Below are 27,249 nucleotides of genomic sequence, written 5' to 3'. Positions count from 1 at the left end.
TTGAAGACTGATGCAGAAATGGCTGAGCATACTTTTTATTTCCAAAAAATCTTTGGTCTAAAATTCCTTGATAATTCATATTTTTCTTCCAGGTCCCCCATTGTAAGTTTGTGCTATTGTGGGCACAAAGCTTAGATTTTTCCTAGAAGCAACATGCAATTTCAGCATTATCCCCTTAAAATTGTGAGATGAAGCTATAGCTCAAACTAGAATTAGTTTTCAAACCAGATTAAATTTGTTAGGCTATTTGAGATTTTCTTATATGTCCTCTGTAGATTTATGAAGACTTAGTACTTGAATAATTTAAATTTTTTTCTAAGATAGTTTTAAATCTTTATTCTAGGGAGGTTCATACCTGATTTTTTTTAAAGATATGAGAGGTGATAATTCATCCAGATTTTAGCCTCAGTCGACTTTAGTGGATACCCTTGTGTCATATATCCTTGAGGATATAGAGGTATTCTGCTAACTTCAACATGGAAATTTTACTTTTAAATTACTGTGTCTTTTATGGAATCATAACCACTCCTCAAAAGAATACAGGAAAATGAAACTTAGACATATTGCCATCTACCTTACATTGTTGTTTAGAGAAAGATATTTGAACTATATTTCCACTCAAATTTTCACCACAGATGTTTGTAACTTTGGTTGTTACTTGTTTTCTGTGAGCAGAATATTTTTCCTGTACTTTTTACATTTACATTCTTGTGACTTGTTTCCCCAAAGTTTTGGATATGTTTTATGATTTAAACATCAAAGTAGGAAAGTGCAAACTAAAAAAATCAGAATCAATGATGAATATACATATAGAATTGAATATTAAGACCAAGATTAAAAATAAATATATATGTGGTTTCTTTTTAAGCATTGTTAAAATTGAACTGCAGGTTTTATTCTCAGATTTCTAATTTTCCTAGACAGGAAGGGAAACATGGTAAGTTATAAAGCAAAGCTTTCCACTTCCTTAGTGATTGTCACATAAAAGTTTCATAGAATTTTCAGTAATGAGGCCTTAGAATTTGGGTAAAATGCTTATACTTAAAAGCAGTAAAATTAAGACATAGTGAGAGAATAAAACTTTATTTTTCTATCCATAATGATGTTCTGTTTATTTTATAGGAGAGGCATCACATTTTCCATATGCAAGTGAGAAACAGGAATTATTGTTTTTGTAAAGGAGTTCATCAGCTAAATAAACAGATGCCATTTTTGTAAACCTTCTTTTTCTTAAACAAAGAATAAACACAGTCAGTCTCCCTTTTAGACTACTGAGCTACAGAATATCTTATTGAGAATAGATGCTTACCATAAAAAATATCAGTTGGTGACCTAATGGTACAGGCAAATGATGAGCTTCAGACAGTGGAAAAGAAATGAGAAATGATGGTGTTTGGGGAAAATGTAATCCATTTACTTCCCACTAGTATCATAAAATCTGCCTTTTGAAAACTAAAAGTGCATTTTTCATACCTAGACTCTGCATATGGTATTGAATGGAAAATCAAAAGATCTTCCTGAAATAATACTGAAGAAAGCAAGTTTAAATGTGAATCAGTTGCCTGTTAATTCCAAAAAAAAAAAAAAAAAAGATTGAGTTCAGTGTTGGACTTCAAGGGCCAATAATTTTTATGAAAGTATTACTAAAGTAAGGTGTTTGGATTGGATTTTAAAATCTTTGTCCTTTGGTTGACTTTCTTTCATTTTATTCATTTTAGAGTGCTTGTTTATAGTATTGTGGCATGCATTTTATTCCCACTAAATTTTTCCTTTTGTATCTCTGGCATAAAATGTGGACATAGAAGATCTAAAACCTAAAGATATATTCCATAAGCTAAACTATTTTTCCATATGCCATAAACTCTCTTGCATATACTTAAATGCATTGTATTTGATTTTCTATCTTTGGGTTGAATATATTTGGCACACTTTTTATTTAAATAGAAGCCAAATCAATAATTAGTGACTACCCTACAAAGTAGTGTATATAATGTAAATTATCAGATTATTAAGGACATTTTGCCTACACTGAGATGGGTGCTAAAACATTTAGTAGAGTGCCTCAATGGGCACAATATTAGGTGTTGCAGTCCCAAGGTTGCTCTTACAGAGCTTGTTGCAATTAAATGGCTTATAGGTACTTTGCTACTATTATTTCACATACTTTAAAGTTTTGCCCCTTCTAAAAATGAAATCAAAATCCCTCGGTCATGGCAGGAAGCCTTTTGAGAAGAGATTATTAACTATTGCAGATAAGGATAATAACATGAATTTTGGCCCACTCTTTTGTATTCTTTGAGGAAGAAAAGTGTATACTTACAGATCAGAATTTATGTTTGCATTTTCAATTAAATATCCAAGTCAAAGGATCTTTTAAAACTGTAATCTAGTAGTTTGTGAATTCATTAAAAAGATCAGGAAATATTCCAGGGCAAAGATGATCAAACATAGATTTCCTCTCACATTTATTTCACCTTGGTCAAATCGAAACTGATGTGTACTAAAGCTAAATACTACACTCTGAACCCGAAGACATGCTTAAATACTATCTTAACTCCCTGCTTGTGGTTTTTGAGTTGTCAGTAATCTCCAGGATGAATACTGTGGACTGGCTATTTGCTGCCAACACAGCTGTCCTTCTGACAGAGGTTCATATGAGGAAAAAAGTCAGGTTGGGCTATAATTGCAGGACAAAAGAGAAGTAAAAGTATTGTGTTCTATGAAAATGGTGATTCTGTTGTACTTTTTGCCACTAGTCCTTTTGGAAAATCATTTTGAAAACATTGTGGAAATGTCACAGTTCTTGAAATATAATCTTCCCAATTTTTAAGCCCAGGACATTATGGTGATGATAGTCATAACAAATTAGTCTATTTTTAGAAAGGTTACTCTCTATGCAACAGTTCTTTACTGAGACCTAGAAAACAGTTCATTGTTTTTCTGCAATTGTTTTAGCCCTTATTCAGACAGGATCAAAGTTGCTAATGATGCTTAGTAGGAAATTTACAAGTACTTGATGAGTAAATAAACTGTGTGGATGTTGAAAGTAAAATAGTAACAGAGAATGAAGCCATATTTGGTTCTTAATGTTGCTGTAGTGACCAAAAAAATAAAAAGAAAAAAAGAAGAAGAAGAAGAAGAAGAAAAACTCGATTAATAAAAAGTACAGATAGTAAATAACATGATGTATACTAGCTTGAGTTAAGGTTAAAGTATAGCTGAAGTTTCTTGGATACTTTAAGAATAACTTTTATTCTTAGTTTTTACAGTTATTCTTAGTTTTTACAGATTACATTTTTAAGAAAAGATGCTGAAAGGCCTGAAAGGGGATTCAGAAAAGAACATCCTAAATAACTAAAGGGCAGACATGATCTGAAAGTATAGAGAACTGTATCTTGAATTTTTTCAACTATTTTTAAAAATAATGTTTAAAATACTTTTTATACATGCATATTATCTTTCAGAGGAATAAGTTAACAAATGAGAAAAAATTCTTAGAATATTTGTCTTAATTTTTGAATCAGATAATGAGTTCAGTATTTTATGAAAGTCATTAAAGATTACATGTGTTTATGATTGATGATAGTGTAAAAGTTGACCAAGATGGCTGGATGTCATTTTTCCTTTCTGAGTTTTTCTAAGATGTAGTTTTCCTATTTATTTTTCTTAATTGATCAGCATATATTATGCATATTTCTGTGGCAGTCATTGTATTTAATATATGGTGTTGATTTATTAACACTGACCGGATACCCAACAGCACTGTGACTGATGCCTGAAGTAAGGTTATCTGGCACAAGTATTTTCTCTGATAGGCACATCACAGCCTTCTTGGAATGCTTGAGTACCATTTTAAACAGTGAAATCACCAATAATAAGCACACAGATTTAAAAATACAATGCTAAAAAGACCATGAAAATGACTCTTGTTTACAGTATGACAACTGGAACACAAAGGCAGTGTTACCTTGTTTACATTTATTCGGCAACTCAACTTTTTCACTACTAAGTATGTGTGAACAACAGCAGAAGCACCTGGAGTGTTGATTTTCAGTTACAATTAAATTTAGCAAGAGGGTAAATTCATAAATAGGGAATTTGTGAATAATGCAGATTCACTCTTTTTGGGAACTGATGACTTTATTGGTGTCTCATCTTTTGCTTTTCACTTTTGTATCTATCATTTTGTATTTCTGGAGAACATTCTTCAGGCACTCTCATTTTTCATTATTTTATTTCTTGCACTGTTCATGATTGCCTTTATTGTAGCTTTAAATTTAAGAATCATTAAGATTGTTTTTGAATGGTCTTTCCTTACCTCAGATTAGACTTTTATGACTTTCTAGTTTTCACACATTTATTTTTTCATGTTCAAATGATAATGTGAATTATAAATTTTCCAAAATACTTTTCTGTTTTGCAGTTACATTTCTGTCCAAGACCTTTTCTATAATTACTTAGTTGTTACCATTTTTTTTAATCTTTTTTGTTAGTTATTACCAATCACAAAGTATCCCTGGTGGTTTATTTGGTTTGTTTCTATATTTTTACAGTTCTGCACTTATCCTTTATGTGGAGTTGAGATGATTTTTGGCATACTGTGTATGTGTGCATATGCACATTTCTTAGGAGCCCAGTAGGGAAGGCATTTGAGTTGCATTAGTCTAATAGCCTCAGGAACTTGAGGTGCTGTAGATAAGTCTTTTACTTGGAAGACTTGCTTTTCTACGTTTAACGTGGTTTTAGCAAGAGTCATGTCTATTGGCAGAGTTCTGTTCTTTATCGAGCTGTATGGCCTCTGGCAATTTGCTTTTTGAAGAAGGAACTGATTTTCTTTAAAGCAAATTTTAAAAAGCGTTTAATATGAGCTCTTTGTTTTCTGGGAATTATAAATAAGTAATACCTTTTCTCTAAAGAGTTCTCTTGGTTTAAAACCATCTATTTTTATTTCTTCACTATCTTTCCCTACCATATTCTTCTCATTTCCTTGCACCTTTTAATCATCAGAAGTCTTGGAAATCAGTAAACTAGTTTTGTTAGGATAGTGGTAAGAAAGGCAGGTGGCTTTTGTATTAAACTTGAGGGCATTCTTCCTGTGCATTATATTGTAGAGCACACAGATTTTATACTTGTATTTAGTCATGTGGATGCTTTTTTAAAAATAAAAAATTTAAAAATGTTTTTCTGGACTTATGGTTTGATTAATAAAGAAATCCAATCAAATGGAGTGGCATCATATAAACAGCTTATAGGAAATTCAGCTTTTTGTACTGGCAAGAGTGAAAACACTTGGTCCCCAAAGTAAACAATCCAGTATAGTAACAAAACCCCTCTCCAGATGGAACAAACATACCCATAGCTTCAGGTGAGAAATGCTAGGTATAGCTGTGTTCTTCCATCAGTCAGGCAGTTTCCCAGTGTCTCTTTTTTACATCCTTAGCATTTACCTATACAAAGGTGAGACTTTAATTACTTCCTCAGAGAAGATACTAAATATTCATTATTGTTTTGGTCATCATTTAATTTTAGAAGTATTTATTCCAATATAAGACAAACCTTCCCCCATCTTTTATTTTTGTTTTAATTTACTTTTAAAGATTATTTTAACTATTCTTACAATTCATTTGGTGGAAGGACAGCTTTTTCAGTACCAGTTCCTACACTGATGTGTAAACAGTGTTTGCCATCATGGCCTGTAGAGGAGTCAGAACTGTTTGTTCCTACAGGGAACCAAGAGAAGAAAAACCACAACTTTTTCTCCCCCTTATACATAACAAGAGATATTTGCCAGAGGTTTTTATTTTCTCAGAAATGATGATTAGTTTACTATAATAAAGTAAATTTGAGCTACTTTGAGGGGTGGATTAAAAACAAAAAGCAGTTCCTCTTGCTTTTTTCTTACCCTTAATCCCCTTCCCAAGGAAACACAAACAGATCATTTTATCTAATTTCTTAGTAATAAATGGAAAAAATAAACAGGCAACTCCCAGTCACTAGGTCCCTAATTCAAAAGAACAGGATACTCCCAGGGTGGAATTGGTTGGAATATTTTATTCTCCTCTAGCCTGCTTAGCTGTGAGCAGAAAACAATTAATAATTGATGACAGGGCAGGAAGAGAATCTGATTCATAGGTACACTAATCAGAATAATTGTTGGAATATTGGGAAATCCCTATTATTCTGCTAAATGTGATTTTTAAAAGAGTGTTCCATAAGTTCTATTGGAACAAATAAGATTTACACGGTATATTATTATACATATTGGAAATTTTAGCATGGTTACAGTGTGGTGATTTTTGTAGTTGTGGTTACATTATCTCTTAAAGAACTTTTCAAGACTTAATAATTCAACTTCAGAATTTTGTTTTAAGCTAACATTTGGCAGAGGGGTAGGCTTAGTCTACTAGTAACCAATTTATTTTTCTAAAATTTGAAGAGTTGTATTCATATTACTGATAAATTGTTTGTAGGATGCATGACTTTTTTATGCCTAGAAATGGAGTGACATTTGGGGAAATGATTATAAACATGAAAGTAGATGAGAGACTAGGAAAGTTGTCATTGTTTATGCTTTTACACCCACAGGTGGTTCAATGTTGGATGTCCTATCACAACATAACATAATATTCCCACTCCTAAAAGTAGAAAAATCAAAGTGGTCGGTCATTCGTTCCCAGAATGCTTGGTGGCAATTTTTTTTCTAAACTAAAGTTTGTTAATTATTTCATTTTTGTATTTATATGGATCATTGCATGTAATTTTCAGCTTTTTACAAGTTGCTCCTAACTAAAAGAATCTTCCATTTACAGTGTGTTTATTCAAAGCAATTGCTTCTATAAGAAAATCTTTGTTGTCATTTGTGCTGTGTTTTATCAAGAGGTAAATATTTTTCCAGCATTATTGGTGTTTCAAGTTACAGAGCCGTTAGTAAAGCCTCCATGTCAAGTATCTTTCCTACATTAATTGTTCCCAACATAAATGATTAATTTTACTATTTTTTCAATTTGTGACACAATTTTGAAGATAATTGCTATTCTTTAGACATCTTTCTTTAATTCCAAGAACAAGGCAATATTATCCATAGTACTTCCACCAAATAAGAGCATACATTTGGTATGTTTCTGTTCTTGATGAGTATTTTGACTGTGGTCAAATTCATGCTAACATATACTATTAATTCATTTAAAATAGCAAACATGGGCTGGGGATGTGGCTCAAGCGGTAGCGCGCTCACCTGGCATGCGTGCGGCCCGGGTTCGATCCCCAGCACCACATACCAAAAAAGATGCTGTGTCCGCCGAGAACTAAAAAAAATAAAAATATTAAAAATTCTAAAATAAATAAATAAATAAATAAAATAGCAAACATTCCCTATTTTCTTATACATTCTTTACTAACATATTTCATAATATTTTATCAGAGAAATGAACTATAATTTAAAAACTCATCTCCTTGTAATACATCTAGATTCTTTTAATTTTTTTTTTTTTACTATTTTAAAGTCATGTTCTCTTTTGAACTTCTTTCTTTCTTCTTTTTATTTGTGTGTGTGTGTTTGTGTGTGTTGCTTGAAACTGAACTCAGGGCATTGTGCATGCTAGGCAAGCTACTCTACCACTTGAGCTATACACTCAGCCCTATCTCTGCATTTTCTTATGCAGAAAAACCTGTTTTGATTTATGGCTATTTTCAGCTACATTATTAGAAGAATTATTACTGAATTAGAGATGGAAATGTGTGCATAAAATTAAATTTGGATTCAGAAAAGTTTGGATTAAGTTACATTGTCAGTGCTTTCTCATATTTATTGGTATATTTAAATTACATTTTACAAGTTTTGTTGTTTGAAGCTGGAAAAAACAACAAACATTTTGAAATTTCAGTCGTATGTTGAATAGGTAGTTAATTTATAAGTCTGTAGTAGGGGCTTGGAATGCAAGAGTTAGATATGTGATGAGATGAGATCTCCATCAAAGTCAGTGTAAAAGAAAATTTGGAATCCTGAGAGGCAGCTGTCAACCATAAATTTGAGCCTAACTGGGGAGGCTTGGATCTCACCTCACTCAACTTTGGGCATGTAGTTTATTCTTAATATATCTCAATTTCCTCATCTGTAAAATAAGGTTAAACACAGTATTTGTCTGTTAGGGTAATGGTGATGATTATATTAATATATGTCCTACTTAGAGCTTTATTTCCTATATAGTAGGCGCTCTGTCAGTTGCTCTTAAGTGTTTTGGTATTGAGACCCTTTAATGCTCTTGTTGTAACTCTCAAAGAGCTTTTGTTTATGTGGTTATATCTCTTCATATTTATCATACTTCAATAAAAAACTTAAAAAAATTTAAAATATGCATTTAAAAAACTGTAATAAACCCATTACCTGATAAGTATCATTTTAAAAATGAAAGCAACTGCATTTTTAAAAATACAAGCAAATTGAATAAAGAGAATGGGATTGTTTATAATTTTTGTTAGGCTTATGGAAGATAGCGAGTTTATTCATTCTCTGGTGATATCATAGGTCATGCAACCTCTAGAAAAATCCACTGTATATTCAGGAGAGAACAGGAGTGCAAAGAACAGCATCTTAGTAATTTTATTTAAATGGTTTTGAGATTATAACCTCTCTGAAAGGGTTGCATTACACTTGGTACATTAGATTTCTAGTGCTATGGTAACAGCCTGCATTTCTTGTTTTATGACCCCTTCTGTCTTCAAAGGTAGGAATGGCTGTTTGAGTCTTTGTCATATTGCATCACTTTTACACTGACCCTTTGCCTCCCTCCCTCTTCGCATTCATGGACTCTAGTGATGACATTAGACTCACCAGAATGAACCAAGGTTATCTCCCCATTTTAAGGTTATCTGATAAGCATCCTTAATTCCATCTGCTACTTTAACCCCCTTTGCTGTGTAACCTGATGTATTCACAGGTTCCAGGAATCAGGATGTGGTAATCTTTAGGAGGAGGCTATTACTCATCCTGTTAATATTTAGGGTTTCTTTACCATACTTTGAAAAGTGTACTACTTTGAAGGTATTTCTTGTTATTATTTATTAATTCTTATTGCCATTATTTCTGAAATTTGAGGCACCCCATGTTTAGAGAAAAGATGAGAAGGAATCAGTAAAAGGAGCCTGAGAATGAATGGCCAGTGGGCGGGAGAACTGAGAGTTTGTTATTCTGGCCAAGAAAAGACTATTTCAAAGAGACAGTGGTTTCGGTGTGAAATAATGATGAGAGGTTACCTAAACTCAGGACTGAGAAATAACTATTTTGTGAACATATTAGGCAAAATAACATTTCCCTTAAGATGTCCACACCCCAATCTATAGAACCTGTGGATCTGTTATATGGCAAAAGATTCTTGGGCTGGGGATGTGGCTCAAGCGGTAGCTCGCTCGCCTGGCATGCGTGCGGCCCGGGTTCGATACTCAGCACCACATACCAACAAAGATGTTGTGTCCGCCTATAACTAAAAAATAAATATTAAAATTCTCTCTCTCTCTTTCTCTCTCTCCCTCTCTCACTTTCTCTAAAAAAAAAAAAAGATTCTTAATAGTTATGATTAGGTTTTGGGCTTTGAAGAGGAGAAATACTTTAATTTTCCCGGTGGATTCAGTCTAACAGGTAAATCAGACAGACAGAGGTGGAAAAACATTAGATGAATTTGATTCCCTCTGCTGGTTCTCAGATACAGGTGCTGTGTGCAAGGAAGTAAATTTGCCAACATTTTGAATGAGCAAAGAATAGGATCCCTCTGCAGACAGGTGTACAATCCTGCTAGCACCTTGATTTCATCCCAGTGAGACTTGTGTTGATTGCTGACATACAGAACTGTAAGATAATATTCTTTTATTTTAAATGACTAAGGTTATAGTAGTTTGTTATGGCAGTGATTAAGCAATTGATATAGCCATTTATTATCTCAGTGGGCAACTTTGGTAGGGCTGGAGTTAAACCTTGTTGGAGCTTATTTAAAAGAATGAGAGGAATGGAAGTGGAGACACACTGAGTAGATACAATTCTTCAGTGGATGAGGGGCCAGAGAGAATTTTTATTTTTTTATTTTTTTTTGCTAGAAAATATTATATAACATGATTGTGGGATTGATTTAGTTGAGTGGGAAAATTAAAGAGAAGCTCCGAGAAGAGAGCCAGGTTCCTGGTAGTTGAGGAGATGTAGGATCTAGTTGAAAAGTAAGTGTTTTGTCTTTATATGGAACACAGTTTTTTCACAATAATTGTAGAAAAGACTACATACATGGATCCAGACATATATAGAGCAGTAGATAGGCATATGTAAGAAGTCATCTTCTGTTTTATGAGACTGGAGAAAAGAGAATTGAAGAGATACTGGAGATTTCAGAGTGAAGAAATTGTGAACCAGTAGGCTCAGCTGTTTAAAAAAACATCACTAGTACCTTGTATCTGAATTTGACATACTTATTTGTTTTTTTTATTTGGCATAGGTGGAAAGTCTTACATAATCCTCTGAGGATACTGGCCCTGTAAACTTAAGGTGATAAAGGGTGTAAAATACATATTTTGTATAGTCAGGTTTGTGTGTGTGTGTGCATGTGTGTGTGTGTGTGTGTGTGTGTGTGTGTGTGTGTGTGTGTGTTGAAAGAGAGAGGGAGAGATGAGAGAGATTGAAAAACAGATTGAGAAAGAGATGAGAAGAGAGTCAGAAGTACATACAGAGGAAATACACATGTATGTGGACCTATATCATACACACAATATGCATATACGTTCAAATGCAAACATTCAACTCCCTTAACATCTCTATTTCTCAAATATAATATATAACAATGTATCCTGTTGATATGTACATTTGCACAATGTCATATATAGACTCCTATCTGTATATAGAGGTGTGGGGTTGGGAGAGCTTGAGAGGAAGGGTACTGAGCCACACATACTCAACCTTTTCTTACCAACTGAAGGAATAAGCAATCATCTTGCTTTCTCTTTGTTGAAAGAGTAGGTGGAATAAGAGGCCAGCAGAATTACTGAATTTCCTTATCAGATAGAAAAATGACCTCAGGGAAAAGACCCAGCAGTTCAATTTCTTTACCAGTCCTTTCATTAATTATAAAATATGGAGGGAAAGATATGCCCTTCTCATCTTTATGGTCTTTACTAGTTGTATAATTATGTAACTAAACAATTTACTGATTTAATAGTAGTTTTTTAAATAATAAATGTACTTAGGGAGTTGTTATCTAACTTTATAAAACAAATTCTCTAGAAATATGTGTTATTTAACTTTTTGGTGCACTGAAGATTTTATCGTCCTTTTAAAGCTGAACCTCTATTTTTTCATAGGTATTATGCATTATTCTAACATTAATTTCAGAAAAATTGACATGACTTTTCTGAGTAATATCATTCTTTTGCTATCTTGTTAGCTACTTTTGTCACAGTAGGAGAGAACAAAAAGTAGGTTATCATCTGAAGGCTATGATCTATATTTTATGCAACAATTTCTTCTGGTATTTTTTTATATTTATTTATTTATTTATTTTTTAGTTTTCAGTGGACACAACATCTTTATTTTTATTTTTATGTGGTGCTGAGGATTGAACAGTGCCCCGTGCATGCCAGGCGAGCGCGCTACCGCTTGAGCCACATCCTCAGCCCTCTTCTGGTATTTTAATTTCATATTTAAAATAATTCTTAATTTTATACTCTCAAACTAATAGATATTTCAAAAGTAGAAAAAAATGCAGTGTGAAATTTTAGGGCCATAATATAGTCATAGGTTAAAATTATATCAGGAAGGTAATATTTATGTAAGAATTGAATTTAGTGAGCTGTAAATATATATATATATATATATATATATATATATAAAATATATATATAAAAGAATATATATAAGAATATACCTAATTTAGTGTTAATACAACCACATACTAATTACTGGACCACTTTTAAGGAAAATAGTCAATTTTGGCAATTTTTTTGTCAATAAATATAGTTAACTGTTTTTGTTTTTAGTATTATGGAACTCTAGAACAGTATGTATAGTAAAAATATCATGTTTGTGGTTATGTATAGAACAAATCTTTTTCTGAGGCATTAGACTTTCTCCCTATTTCTATGAATTGTTTTTCTCATTTGAAAAAAATTCATATGTGTAATATGTTTATTTGTATTCCATTTCAGTCTTTATTGTTAAATATGTTTTTATTCTGAGACAAAAACTTAAGTTAAAATCTCTTTGCTTTATCTACAGTTTTTGTCAAAAGGGAAGGAAAGGTGATAATGAGGAACACAAGTATTTACTGATCGGTTACAGTGTATAAGGCACTATGCTGTCTGCTTTGTATGCATTAGTTGTTTAAATTTTATAATAAACCTGTAAGTTTATTGTCTCTTTTTACCAATGAGGATATTAAAGCTTAGTTTTTGACATCATTCAGGTCTTTCTTCTAGGCCAATTATCCTTCTACCATTTTCTTCCTCAGTAAATACTTAAAAAGCATTGGTTGTTTATATTCACTACTTAGTGTCATTCAGGTGCCAACAGAAAAGGTACCTGCCTACATAATGAACTGAGAGGAACCTGAGATTATTGTTTTATCCCTCAAAATGTGAACACTTATCTTAAGCCATGGTATCAGAAATCTTATGAGAGAATTTGTTTCATTGAGTTAGGTTATTAAGATGGATACTTTGTGTTTTACTATCTTAAAGGTTAATAATTTATTTTCGAAATGACAGTATATTTACATGGTTCAATATCTTAAGTACAGAAGGTAATATGATACAGTCTTCTTCTCACAGTTTCTGCTGCCTGGTTTCTGTCCCTGCTGTGCAGTCAATGCTGTCAGTTTCTTATATATCCTTCCATGGATATTTTAGGTATATACACATATACTGTTTATATTTATGTGTATGTATTAATTTTTCTCCTTTTTAAACACAAAGGTATCATGTGATCTTTTAGTTAAGAACATAAACAACAAGAAAAAAAGAACATATATTATATCAGTATAGTAGTAAGAGCTTCTCCTTAATCATCTATTGTAACCAAATGCAAGAGGTTCTCTCCTTGGTGAGTGTTAAACCAGTAAGTATGACCAGAACATAAGAAAATGCAAAAGAATTTCTTAACATCAATGAGTAAGGTTGCACCAGAGTTTTCTGCAAAGGGATGTTCTCCTTATGGAAGAGAAGCACAGGGATTTTATTCAGGGAGCTTATGCATATCATAGAGGCAGGCCTTTTAGGAAATGGCTTAGTTTAGGATGTGTGTTTCTGAGTATGCTCAGTTCAGGGTCATTGTTCAAGAAGGAAAGACTGACAGGATTCTGACATGCTCAACTTAGGGTCTTAAGAACACATGTTACAATGGTTAAATGGAGGACAGAAAGATTTTTTTGGTATGCTCAGTTCAGTTTTATAATGAGCCAAGTTTAGGATCCTAAAAGAAAAGTTAGAATGGCTTTATGATCTTTGCTGATTCTTCCTAAATTTCACCAAAAAGTTTTAGCTGAAACAAAAGGAAAGGACGTTTTGAAATTGTGTTTTATGTTGGAGCTTGCCCTTGAATGTTTCTGTTTTGCTTTTGCATCTAACACTCATTTAGTGAGTTTCCTAAAATGAACATTTAAGTGGTTTTTAACTTTTCGCTACATTTACCTACACATTCTTATGTATTTAGATGTTGTTACTAAGTATGAAAACTGTAGGGTTTGTATAAGTATTTAATCATTCATCATGTATAGTTATTGTAGTCTGAGATTTAAGGACAGATATTTGTTTTAAAAAATAATTTATCAGAATTATAAGAAAACATAGTCACTTGTAAAATACTTGCTATGAAAAACAACATTCACAGATCCTTTCCCCACTCCTTCTTTTTCTGTTACCCCAACAGCAACTACCTTCAAATATTCAATTAGTATTTCTGTCTCAGCTTCTAAATGATATACTTTAGTATATTTAAAGTAACATACTTTTTATAGTATTTGTACCCTTTGGTTTTTCAAATTTTGAAAATCGTACTTCTAATCCACATTTGATGCCCTTTTATTCTCTAGTACAATTGTATCATAAATTTGGTTAGATCAGTATTCAAGTATAATTTTTATGTAAATGCTATTGTCATCTGAATGACATCACACATTATGATTTTTTTCTCTTCCTGAACAACTTTTTGTTTATCTTGAATTTATTGTTGTCTGTGCTTCTTACTCTTTATGATTTTTTCTATGAAAAGTTTTTCTGTTAATTTTTGTTATGATCTTACATATGTTTAATCTTAATTAAATTATTAGAACTTAATTAAGACATCTTTCTCCCACAGATGACCTTATGTTTGACTCATTTGGAAATTTGGAGTATGTCAACTGTCCTAGAAGTACACTTATACATTTCTAGGGTCTTTACTAATAACTAGTTATTTTAATTTGCCTTGCTTCCCAGATTTGTTTTTCTGATTGGGAAGGCTATTATGAGCTTTGTTCTTAAGACAACTCTGACTTTTAGGAGTGTTTCCCACATAAAAATGATATTTCGTTTAAGATTATTTTATTTTGGACCTTAAGTTAATTCCCCTTATTTCCTATAAGACAAATAATATTGTATACATTAAGGTAAATGTATGAGTTAGATATGTTTTAATGGTGGTCCTTTTTAGTAGTCAGTAGAACTAGAGGTGAGAAGTCTTAGACTTATATATGTCCATTGGGGAGCTATCTCAAACATCTCTTCAGTTCTATAAAATGAAAAGATTCAAAGAACAACAACAGTTAAAAAGCTCTTAGAAATTCAAACATAATAATGAGGGATCTGTGAATGTTGTTTTTTGTAACAAGTATTTTACAACTTGCTATTTAGTTCTGGGGAATTTCTTGAATTTTGATGAATTGTTCTGTTTTGTTTTTTCTCTTTGCTTTGTAACAACTATTGTATGGTTCCTATATCTACTGAAATGCTTGTCTTATTGTATCTAGTTTTCATGTTTTATTTCTATCTCAGTTTTTGGCTGTTTTTTTAATCCCTTTTTTCGTAGTTGATGTTTTCATGTAATTGTTTTTAATTTCTAAGAGATTTTTTATTATTGTTGTTCTTTGAATCTTTTCATTTTATAGTATTTGTTCTTGTTTTGTGAATGTCCTATTTTCTGTGAATTCCATGAAGTTAAGGTTATTTTTCAATCCTCCATAATCTGTTTTGTCCAAGATATTTTTTTTTCTTTTTCTGATATTGTTTTCTAATATTTGTCATCCATCTAAGGACTTTTTAAATGGCTGGTGGTTCATAGATATCTCTTATTAATGAGTTTTAGGCATAAGCAGTTTTGATTGGAAGTTCCATATTACAGATGAGGCATGGTATAGTATAGGATTAACTGTAGGGTTTTTTGATAAGAAAAACAAGAACTACTTTCCAGTGTTTTAGTTGCACTCTGCATGGCAGCAACCGTAAATGATTTGTGTATGTTTTGCTGTCTATTTTAAAGATCTGGTATTATTGCTAGTATTAAGATCCATATTAAATTTCCAGAATTCTATTTAGGAGAGAGAACTCAAATAAATAGTAATTGTTATTTTTAACACTTAAGAAGAAATTTGATAGAGGCTATGCAATAGTCTCATCAGGAAAAACATTTTCTATTAACATACTAGTTCTTCTGGGCACACATGGGACAGAGTAAATGTGAAAGCACTTGAGGTCTAAAGGAAGAAGTTCATTCAAAGAAAGGTAATGCAAAAGTACCCTATTAGATACCTAAGGTGGCCATAACAAATTATCATCTACTTGGTGGATTAAAATAAAATAAATATGTTGTCTCAAAGTTGTAAGGGTCAGAATTCATGTTGTCAGGGACACACTTGCTCAGAGTTTGCATGGAAGAATCTTTTCTTGCCTTTTCTAGGTTTTCATATACAACATTTCTTGGCTTTGGGCAGTATTACTCCATTTTCTGTCTTCATTATCACATGGCCTTCTTCCCTATGTCTCAAATCACCTTCTCTTTTCTCTTATAAGGAAATTAGTCATTGGATTTGGGGCCAGCCTTAAATCCTTAGTTCATTGATCCTTAATTATATTTGCAAAAGATTACATTCATAGGTACCAGGGATTAGGACTTGAACAAATCTTTTTAGGAACATAACACAACCCACTACAGTCTTATCCTGATACCCCCAAATTTTATTCATCATTATGTAAAATTCATTTATTCAGTCTCAACTTCCCTGGAAATTTCAATTCACTGAAACATCAGTGGTAAGTCTAAAAATCTCATCTAAATACCACCATCTCAAAAGCTCCAAATGTCATCATCTAAACCATCTAACCCAGGTGTGGGTGAGACTCTGGGTACAGGCAGTTCTGGGGTATATTTCCTTTCAGTCAATAGACCTGTGAAACCAGAAAAGAAGTCATTTGCTTCCAGAATACAATGGTGGTACAGGCATCAGATTCCCATCTGAAAGGGGGAAATTAACAGTCCTGAAAAAGTTCAGAAGCCAGTATGGTAAATTCCATTAGGTCTCAAAGGCTTGAGAATAATCCTCTGTGATTTTATGTGTTGCACTTGTGGCTCCAGTGTGGGGAGCATCTGGATGTGTGCCTCCAGCTCAGTTGATGTGCCTCCAGGTGCCTTCTGTGCCCAGGGTTATGACTTTATTACCTTTTGCACTGGGAGCTCTGTTTTCCTCTGTGACTGTGACTGCTGGCTTCTGCCTTATATCCATGACTTGAGTTTCTGCCTCTGGGTCTGTTCCCTGGTCTGTCTGCAGTCTCACCAGAAGCACCCTAATGTTCATACTTCTACCAGTATTCTTTTCATTATGATTTATTTATACTTTCAAATGACTGATGCTCAGGGTTAGTGATGTAGCTCAGTGGTAGAGCATTTACCCAGCATGCATCAAGTCCTGGGTTCAATCCCCAGCACCAGTTCCCCTCCTTCCAAAATATAAGGTCAAGTAACAGTGCTTTTTCTACCATGTTCTTCACTTCCTCTTAAGCCCCCGTCGATATTATCTTTAATGCCCATATTTCTACTAACCATCTTCAAAGCAATCTATGCTTTTCTTACTTGTATCTGAGCATTCTTTCAGTCTTTGCCTATAACATAATTCCAGAGTCATTTTCATTTTTTTAAGGTACTTGTTATAGCATCACCTTTCTTCTTAGTACCAAAATCTCTATTATTTTCTTAAACTTTTGATAAAAATTTTCCAAAACTTGGTGACTTTAAATAGTATAAATTTATGTATGAATGTCAGAATTCTTAAGTCCATATGGTAGCAGTGCCATGTCCAATCAAACTCTGGAGAACAGCCTTAAAATAGGAAATAGTCATAAAACTTATATAAGAATTTTAGAGAGGTTTATATCTACAATGATTAGGGTAATGTTTATAGATTTAGTGTACATGTAAGGTCTTTTCTTTATCATTGTTATTTCTTTATCATTGTTATCATTGGCTGGAAATTGTTCCTTGCTACACTGATGCCCACACCTGGAACCACAGAGTGGGGAGGGTTGTTGTAATTGTCCTAAATTCAAGTATGTGAAGCTTTTTTTAGATTCAAAATGTTGTCTACACTTCCCTCCATCCCTCCCTCTTTTCCTTTTTTCCCTTCCTCCTCCTTTTGCTCTTCCCTCTCCCACCTTGTTTCCTTCATTATTTTTGACCTTCTTTTTCTTCCTCCTTACCTTGCTTCCATTTCTTTCTTCCCTGCTTGGCTTGAGTTAATCTTAAGCATCTATTTCTCAAGGTAACCAGCCTTTTAAGATCTTAACAAAGCTGAAGATAAATAATAATCTAATCTGGTGCTGAGTTGAGTTTCTTTTCTTTCTTCCTGTTGAAGCAAATAATAATGTGACATTGAAGTAGCAGTAGAAATATAGCCAATCGAATCAACAAATTAGCCATCATCAGCCAGGATTTTCTAAGAGGCTAAGTTTCTCAAGCTGTGCAGGATTTGGCCTTTGTTAACAGCATGTAACTGGTAAAGGAGATGTTATGCTAATGGAGAAATGACAATGACAACAATAATTGCATTGTTGTAAACACATCTCTTATGAATTCCACATGAGTAGTTGTTTTCATCTTCAGAATGATGAATTTGGTGACTAGCTTATAAATTCCTCATTTGCTAACTTATTAATTCCTTTCCTAAAAGTTTTGGTTTGGACATGGCTATGAGGTTGTCATGTCTTTCTTTTGTAAATTAGCACATAGAAATATCAGTTACTTCTTTACTAATACAAGCAGATTGTAGGGGTTTTTGCATACCCCATCTTTTATTTGTTAGGAAAATTCCAGGAAGAGTTTGCTTTATTATGTTGTTTTTGATTGAGAGGATTCAGCACAGCTGATAGTTTGTATTTATTAGCTGATGAAATTTATGCAGCATGTTAAGGTAGCCATTAATGGGATAGGGCCAGAGACTGATGTTAATTGCAAACATGTTTTATTTCAAATTGTAGTATTACGTGATACCTTTAGACTGATTCTGATATCCCTATGTCATTTTTTTTCTCCATTTAGTATTTGGCTAAAAATAATTAATCTGTGAGACCAATTGGGGAAGAATTTGAAGTGTTATGTGCTGTTTTTGTTGGAGTGTATAAAGATACTGAGAAATCAGATAGAATGAAAAGATAAATAGTAAACACTTATTCAGTGGGAAAACTTCTGTTGCATAAGACTGTGAGAATTTTGCTTTCTTTAGGAATCAACTAGGCTTCTTGCAACTCTTAGATGTTAGGATTAATGAAAAATGAAGAGGTGTTGTTTTGTTGTTTTTCTTCTGTTTTGATAGTATGGTCTAAACAAATCTTTATTGTACTATTTTGGCATTTATAAGTAGACTACAAAGTGTGCTAGATTCTTCAGATTGTGGTAGAAAAGAATTTTATACTATGTCTCAGTCAGAACTTTTCAGTGCATTAGTTGGATGTTAGCCTACTATCTTTATTTTGATTTTTGACTCACAGATTTCCTTTTGGATAATCTGGAGGTGTTTATGCCTGCCTTTTCCAATGTAGTTGATTAGTTGTTATGAAAGGGATGCATGCAGTCTTGTGGCTTCAGAGAAAGTAGTGAAGTCTGTATTGAAAAACCATTCTCAATCAGATGATATTAGCTAATTATGTTCTGGTAGTCTATTTATAGACTGGCTCATGGCCAGAGAATTTGGAAACTAACATCAGTTGTCTTTTAGTAGGTAGAATGTAATGCTTGATTGATCCCTGGAGTTTCTTTCTTTTCTCTTTTTGCCTTTTTAAAGATTTATAATAATTTAGTCCAACATATTAATCAAATGTTGGATTTTAAAACCATCTATGTGGCAAAGAATTCTGTTTGCTAAGCATGGATTAATTTATTAGAGGTGATTAGTATGGGTCCAGTGTGGCTTGGCAATGGCCAACAATGATAGAATTTGAATTAAAAAATATTTATTAATTTGTACCATAGCTTCAGGTCTTTTATAAATAAATCTTGAGTCAGGTATCTGAATCATACCAATAAAAAGTTTGCTAATTTATCCTTTTTCTGGAAAGCACATGGTTCCTTGTTTACATAGCTATTCAACAGATACTTTCTGATTACTAATTATGTCCAGTCACATTAAGAATATGAGATATTTAATCATTTTGAAAATAAAGGAGTTGGGATCAAGTGGTTATGTGTAGTGGAGGGTTGATTGGAATGTGCTTTGAAAAGCACCTATTTTGCAGCATTTTTGTCACACCAAAATTTCTGCTTGGCTGTAAAGAATTGATGAAGGACTATTTCAGGTTTTACCAAGAATGACCAATTGTGTCTTAGTTTCTTCAGAAGGTATGATATGTGACATAAGTCTCTGTACTATTGAATTTCATTCAGAAAGCAAACCTGTTAATAAGATTGGGAATACATTCAAACAGTTCATTTTTTAACATGATTTTTTTGGGGGGTGGGGGCGGTACTAGGTATATAATTCAGTTCCTTGTACATGCTAGGCAAGCATTCTACCACTGAGCTACATGGTTAGCCTAGAATATTTTTAAATAAATACTGAGAGGACTGTCAGGAGATGTGATTTAGACTTTGCCCCGCCCTCATTTAACTCATTGACCTTGAACAAATTTCTTGACCTTTTCAAGCCTCACTTTTCTCAATAATAAAATGAGTGCATTGGGATAGTTATCTTTGACATCTATTTTTGTTTAAGAATTCTGCAGTTTTATTTAAGGCAAGAACATTTTCCTAAGTCTTCCCTTTCTATTGATGCTTTGGGATTTGACATTTTGAAAGAAAGCTATCATTGTGGTTAAATTTGGTTTTGACTACATTGAAGATAGGTTGTAAATTTTTGACTTTATTTTCTTGAATAAAAATTTCAGACTATGTATATGTAGTATTTGGTTATTCCTGTATTTTTCTTTTGATAACTGGGCAGCCTGATATGCTACTTTGAAGTAAGCAGAGTAGAGCTGATTGATCTAATTGTAGCATACTCTATCCTAGACTAGCCTAAAGAAAGTTGGAAGGTTGTCTTAGAAATAATTTAATCCAACTCTCTTACTTAACAGGTAAAGAAATATGACCAAAAATTTTTTGTTAATTTATATGTATAACAAATCAGAAAAAGAACATTAACTATAATCTTATTTGTTCACCCATCCAACATGTATATGAACCTAACTTCAAAATCATCTTCCACATGTTTTAATATTCTTATTTTGATTTAAAGTAGCTCTGTCTCTCTTTGAAAAATAAAATTATTTTCTCATTTCTCACATATGTTTGGCCTTCAAATCCTACCCATTATATTTTATTTGTTCAGTCCTTATTTATTGAGCTGACACTATAAATAAAGCACCATGATATAAATATATATATATATATATATATATATATATATATATATATATATTCAATATCAAGTAAAACTTTACCTTCTCTAACTAAACATGTGTCAGATTTTGAAATATTTCTGATATCTGTCTTTTTCTCATCTTATCAAGAACCATAGTGTTAGAGTACTATCATTTTCTCTCCTAATATAGTATGTGTGTGTGAGGGGGTGTTGGTGTAGGCAGTGATAAGTCAATGTAAAACATTCAGTAATGATAGTTTCTATGAAAAAAAGTACAATTTGTGGATAATGATGAATGTTTATTATTTTACATAAAATTTCTGATTTGTCTGAAAGTTTAAAAGGATTGTCTTGGCTACTTTACTAGAGAGATAATGGAATTTCAGCAACAAGAGAGCATTGTAGTAATCCTGATAAAGAATGCTCATGGTGCAACTAGAGAAGTAACAGTGAAAATCTTACAAAGTGCTCAGACACTGGGTTGTCTGATGATTATAATGTTTAAATAAATTAATTAAGGGAACAAATATTTGTAAAGGGTTTAGAACAATGCCATATTATTAAAGAGTTTCTTAAGGAATTTAAAATGAAAATCAAGACAACAAGATTTTTGGGCTGAGGATGTGGCTCAAGCGGTAGTGTGCTCGCCTGGCATGCATGCGACACAGGTTCGATCCTCAGCACCACATACAAACAAAGATGTTGTGTCTGCCGATAACTAAAAAATAAATATTAAAATTCTCTCTCTCTCAAAAAAAAAAGACAACAAGATTTTATAAAGAATTGTAGCACGTGGTTTGTGAGGGAAAAAGAAGAGAAAATAGAAATGATTTCAAGATTTTTTTGTCTGAGCATGGGAAGATTTATAGAGGAAAACTAGGATTTTGACTTTGAACTTCTTAACTTTCAGATTCTTTTTAGATACCCATGTAATTAGGTTAGTAGAGAAACAAATTTGGCAGTCAGCCATGACAGAGTTTGGGAATATATTGTAAGGAGTTACAGATAAATATTATTTAAGGTAATAGAATTAAGATTAATTAGTGTTTTAAAAAGAGGTCTGATCACCAGGAAACGCCTACATTTAGAAGTTGGCACAATTTGTGCAACTTGCCAGGGGAAACACTATTACCTGTTTTATTTAACCTCCAGCACAGTTTTCTGGTTTTCTCTTTTCAGTTATTTGCTTTCAATTCCTCATGGCCTTGTGCTTCCCAGTACTCTTAAGTAGAACTTTTATTTCCTTTGCAGCATTAGAACTCTACAAACTGCCTGATCATTCACAGAAGCAAAAGTCAAGGGTTTTATAGTTATTTTGAAAACAAAAGAGAAGAACAAATCATGATTTTTTTTTTCTTTCAGGAAAAACATAAACAAGAACTGGAAGACATGAGAAAAGCTGGTCATGAAGCCCTTAGCATTATTGTGGATGAATATAAGGTAGAAGTTTTAGAATTTCTTTGTTTATTCTTTTAAACTTGAAAAACTTCAGTAAAAATTTTACACACATAAATCATGTGCAAACATACAAAAATTGTACACTTATAGTGAAGCATATTTGGTATATCATTCCTTTCAGTTGATCAGTCAATGTCCATTGCAACATACTTGGTGGATTACAAGATAATGCTAGATATTGCACTGTATTGGTAAAACTTAGTCTATTTGAAAATATGATATCAGCAGGTGAAGAAATCTGAATCCAAAATACTGTAGAAGTCATTTCTATGTTATCTATTTTGTCTCTGTGGAACAAAATGAGGAAAAGAAAGTGGCAAGGAGACTGGATATAATGAAGGTATAAAGTAGATCAGTAGAAAAATGAGAATAAGAGGGAAGGAGGAAGAAAGGGATTGGGATAGAAATATGGAATGAATTTAACAATAGCGTGATATAATCATATATAAAGTACTAAAAAGGATTTCACCTATATATACATGTAGAAAATACTGATCTAAAATAAATAAATAAGGGAATGAAAGGAAGATCAATAGAGGAGAGGAGAAAGAACAACGAGAGAGAGGAGGGAAGGGAAGTTGGGGAATGGGGATTGAAATCAAATTCCTTATATGTATTATTTTGTCAGATGAACCTAAATACTACGTATAATTGTAATGCTTTAATTAAAAATTTTTAAAACCCAGTCCTAGTACAACCAATACTAGAAACAAGGAAATCTTAATTAAAAACAAAACAAAACATAACAACAGATGCCAATCTTCAGCTAATACTGATGTTAGAATTATCTGACAAGAATTTTAAGGTTCTGACAAGGATGGCATCCTTCATAAAAAATGTTTTAACAAGAAATTATGTACATCACAGAAATGGAAAAACAAAAATCTCAGAAAGCTTTAGCAAAATAATAGATTATTTAAAGAAGCATCAAATGGAAATTTTAGAAGTAGAAAATGCATTTAACAGAATTTTAAAAAATCTGGGATGGTTTAACAGCAGATTGTAGAATAACAAAAAGAAAAGAATGTATGAATTTGAAAATAAAGAATAGAAATCCCTAACTTGAAAATAGAGAACAGAAAAAAAGTCTGAAAACAAATGAGTAGGGATTTATGAATCTGTGGGATTACAAGAAATGTTCTAAAATTTGTATTCATTAAATGAGTCCTGAAAGAAGAGGGTAGAGTTTGAAAAAAAAATTTAGTTACAGTAGCTGAAAATTCCCCAAATTTGGCAGAATATATAATACATAATACTATATATTTAAGATACCAAGTGAATTCCAAATATGCTAACAAAAACAAACGAGCAAAGAAAAGATCTTTGCTAAGGTACATTGTGATGGTTAATTAACTATGTCAACTTGACTGGGCCAGGTTGCTCAGCTATTTTGTCACTTCTGGGATAGGGATGTTTCCACAAGGGTGTTTTCTGGGGGGATAAGATTACCATTTAACTCTGTGGACTTAGAGTAAAGCAGATTGTCTTCCATGATGTGGATTGGCAGCATTCAATTATTTGAAGATCAAAGATCAGTTTTCAGATCAAAGATCAAAGATGGTGGAGTTTTCACCAGAAGAAATGGAAGAACTATCAAATATTGGGGGGGCGGGGAGAAAACTGTTAACCCAGAATTCTATATATGGTGAAAATATACTTCAGGAATAAGTAGTCGTTTTGGGTTGTCAACATATTCTCAGATGAAGGAAAACAGAATTTATCACAGCAGACCTACCTTTAAAAAATGGCTAAAGGAAATTGTTGCAACAAAAAGGAAATGATGAATGAATCCTGAAACATAAAAGAACAAAGGGAAATGGAAAAACATGGGTAAACATAATAGACTTTCCTTTTGAGTTTTCTAAATTATGTTTTTTGCAGCAGACCTTCTAACAGTGTCTGATATAGTTCTATAATCTTGGAGACATTTGAATGTAGTTCAGACATGTATTTTAGAGATTTTGATTTATTATGTAGTAGAAATGCTTTTCTCCATATATTATAAATACAAGCATCTGAAGTAATGCCTAGCAGTGATCAGTACAAAATAAAATTTAATTAAAAGCCAACCTGAATGACATACAATAGTAACTGGTAGAATTTGGGAAGGAAAGGAATAGAATAGATAAAGGAACTCTGGATTCCATCAGGGAATGCCTTATACACACATTGGAATGACACATTAAATTCCATTAATATGTACAGTTCATATATATTAATAAAAATAATATACATTTTAAAAATGAAAATAATTTAGTTATTGATATGATATTTTTTAAAATATGGGCATTTATAGTTACAAATTTACTCCTGAACTATACTATATTTCATCCTGTAATTTGGGCTGTTATATTGTTTTCATTTTTATTCATGTTAAATATTTTCTAATGTTCCTTGCAGTTTCTTTGCTGACCCATTAGTTCTTTAGAAATGTGTTGTTTAATTTCCACAGAAATTTCCCCAATTTCTGGCTATGATTGATTTCTACTTTAATTTCATTGTGGTTGGAGAACTTATTTTTGGTAACTTCAGTGTTTTAAAATTTAGTGAGGATCATTTTATGGGCTAGTTTATGATCTATCCTGTAGAATTTCCATGTGCACTTGAGAAGAATGAATATTCTACTACTGCTGGGTTTAGTGAGGTATTCTCTCTATGTCTCTAGGTGGAGTTGGTTTATAGTGCTGTTTCAGTCTCCTATATGCCATTGATAATTTACCTAGTTTTCCTATCCTTTATTCAACGTGGGGTATTTAAATGTCTGAGTATTATTATTATTGAATTATTTGTTTCCTTTCAATTTCATTAGTTTTAGCTTCGTGTGCTTATTTTGGAAATGTTCTAATTATACGTTTGCATTTTTATGTCTTCATTATAGTTTGACGTTTTTGCTATGATGTTTTTTAATCTAATAAGTTGTTTTGTTATACTTTTTTTTCTTATAATAGTAAAGCCACTTTATCTCTCTTTTGGTTGCTATTTCTATGGTATATTTTCCCCATATTGTTACTTTGAACCCATTTATGTCTTTGAATATAAAGTATATCTTTTGCACAAATTTTATGTGTGTGTGTGTGTGTGTGTGTGTGTGTATAGTTTTATGCACTTTCTTTTTAAATAAGTAAGAGACAAAAGAAGAAGAAAGGTCTAATTATGTTGTCATTTAAAATTACTTTCATAATTAACTTTTTTGGTTCCCCTCCCCTTTTTTCCCTTTTTTGTGGTACTGGGGATTGAACCCATGTGTGCTCTACCACTGAGCAATATATCCCCAGTCCTTTTTAATTTTATTTTGAGACAGGGTCTCTTGCTGAGTTGCTGAGGCGGGCATAAAACTGTGATCCTCCTGGCTTAGCCTCACAAGTAGCAGGGATAACAGGATTCACCACTGCACCCAGTGGCCTGCTTTATTTTTGCATATGGAATGGTCTGGTGTTGCTTGCATTTGTCTGAAGAGTATTTAAAGACTCTCTTAAACACATCCCCCCCCCCTTTACCTGATTTCCCTGCTTAGCTTCTAACTTATTTTTTTTGTATTTTTTTTACACCATGCTATTAGCTCCTATCATCTACAAAATGATTGATCTATTGTTTTTGATTGTGCCCTGGAGCATACATTGCTCCATATTCTGATCCAATTGCAATCATCCCCCATGGCAAGGGCAGTTTGTACCCAGTATTTGAGGCTTTCTGTAAGTCTTCCTTATTAGAGAGCTGTAATACTGTGTATAGGTGCCAGAAGACTAAGATGGTTATTCGCTTATTCTTGATTTCCTCACCCTTATCTAACTTTTAGAACTGGAGCTATAATTAAGGGGAAAGAGGACAAGTACTGCATCTGTCATATGGCTGCTTTTGCCATTCCAGAAGTCCTACCACCCTCTTCTTATGTCTTTTAATCCAAATTAAAGTAGTAGTTACTTTGTGTATATATGTGTGTGTGTGTGTGTGTGTGTGTGTGTGTGTGTATAAAACCTTCATTTAAAAATGACTATAATGGGGATAATGAAGATCTTGAGTTAGGACATTATTTGTACTTTCACTGTATCCATACTAGTTAAAGATTTGTGTACATCCTTTTCTCATATAAGAGATCCTCAGCCATTGGATTTTTTTTTTTTTTTTTTTTTTTTTTTTTGGTGGAGAGGATACCAGGGATTGAACTCAGGGGAATTCGACCCCTGAGCCACATCCCCAGCCCTATTTTGTATTTTATTTAGAGACAGGGTTTTACTGAGTTGCTTAGCACCTCACTTTTTCAGACTCAGGCTTTGAACTTGAAATCCTCGTGTCTCAGCCTCCCAAACTCCTAGGATTACAGGCATGCATGTGCCACTGTGTCTGGCTAATCATCAGATCTTTACTGATGACTTTCTTTTTTTTTTAAAGTATGGGACTTTTTAAAAATAATTTTCATTTTTCAAAAGTAAATTGTACATTACAAACAAAACAAAACAAAACAAAAAAACAAAGACACAAGCAAAGAACAAAGTCATCCAGTCACAAGAAGCTTAGTTGGATGTTTCCCTCTAGGTTTGTGCATATATACGCAATATCCCATTTTGTATGTTTGAGATTGTGGTGCATATCATGGTTTTCCACACATCATGAATATTCACCAGTTCAAAATCCTGAAGCTATATGAGTATTTTTTGATAACCAAGAATACACTATACCAGCTCAATCTGTTATCATTTCTGGGGACAAAAATTTTACTGAAGACAGAAATGGCAACAGGCCTCTAGATAGACATAATTGCTTCTTGGCCTTTTGGCTAAGATCAAGTGTAGTATATGTTCTTATCAGTATGGGTCTTTTTAAATGAATAATTTCTCAGATTATAAATTTTATTACATTTTGTGATTTTTGTCTCAGAAAATTTCCACAACTTCCAAATATTAATTAAAACCTTAATAATCAAAGTGCCATTCTTATTTTATACACA

The 27,249-nt window shown here is 32.6% G+C and overlaps 1 protein-coding gene and 1 pseudogene across 5 annotated transcripts in view; both read left to right on the top strand.

Annotated features, from left to right (window-relative positions):
• The window catches only part of Ccdc91 (coiled-coil domain containing 91), a 330,550-nt gene that overhangs the window by 148,168 nt on the left and 155,133 nt on the right, over positions 1 to 27,249 (top strand). For all 5 annotated transcript variants that reach the window (XM_078014979.1, XM_040280858.2, XM_005339928.5 and 2 more), the window contains one exon: positions 22,209 to 22,286. In XM_078014979.1, coding sequence (XP_077871105.1) covers positions 22,209 to 22,286 — 78 coding nt within the window. The remainder of the gene's footprint in view (positions 1 to 22,208; positions 22,287 to 27,249) is intronic.
• Positions 27,059 to 27,197, top strand: LOC120888811 (U2 spliceosomal RNA; annotated as a pseudogene).

Source organism: Ictidomys tridecemlineatus, chromosome 6, assembly GCF_052094955.1.
Source record: "Ictidomys tridecemlineatus isolate mIctTri1 chromosome 6, mIctTri1.hap1, whole genome shotgun sequence".
Lineage (NCBI taxonomy): Eukaryota > Metazoa > Chordata > Mammalia > Rodentia > Sciuridae > Ictidomys > Ictidomys tridecemlineatus.
The sequence above is the reverse complement of the archived record's forward strand: the minus strand, read 5'-3'. Positions and strand labels throughout refer to the sequence as shown.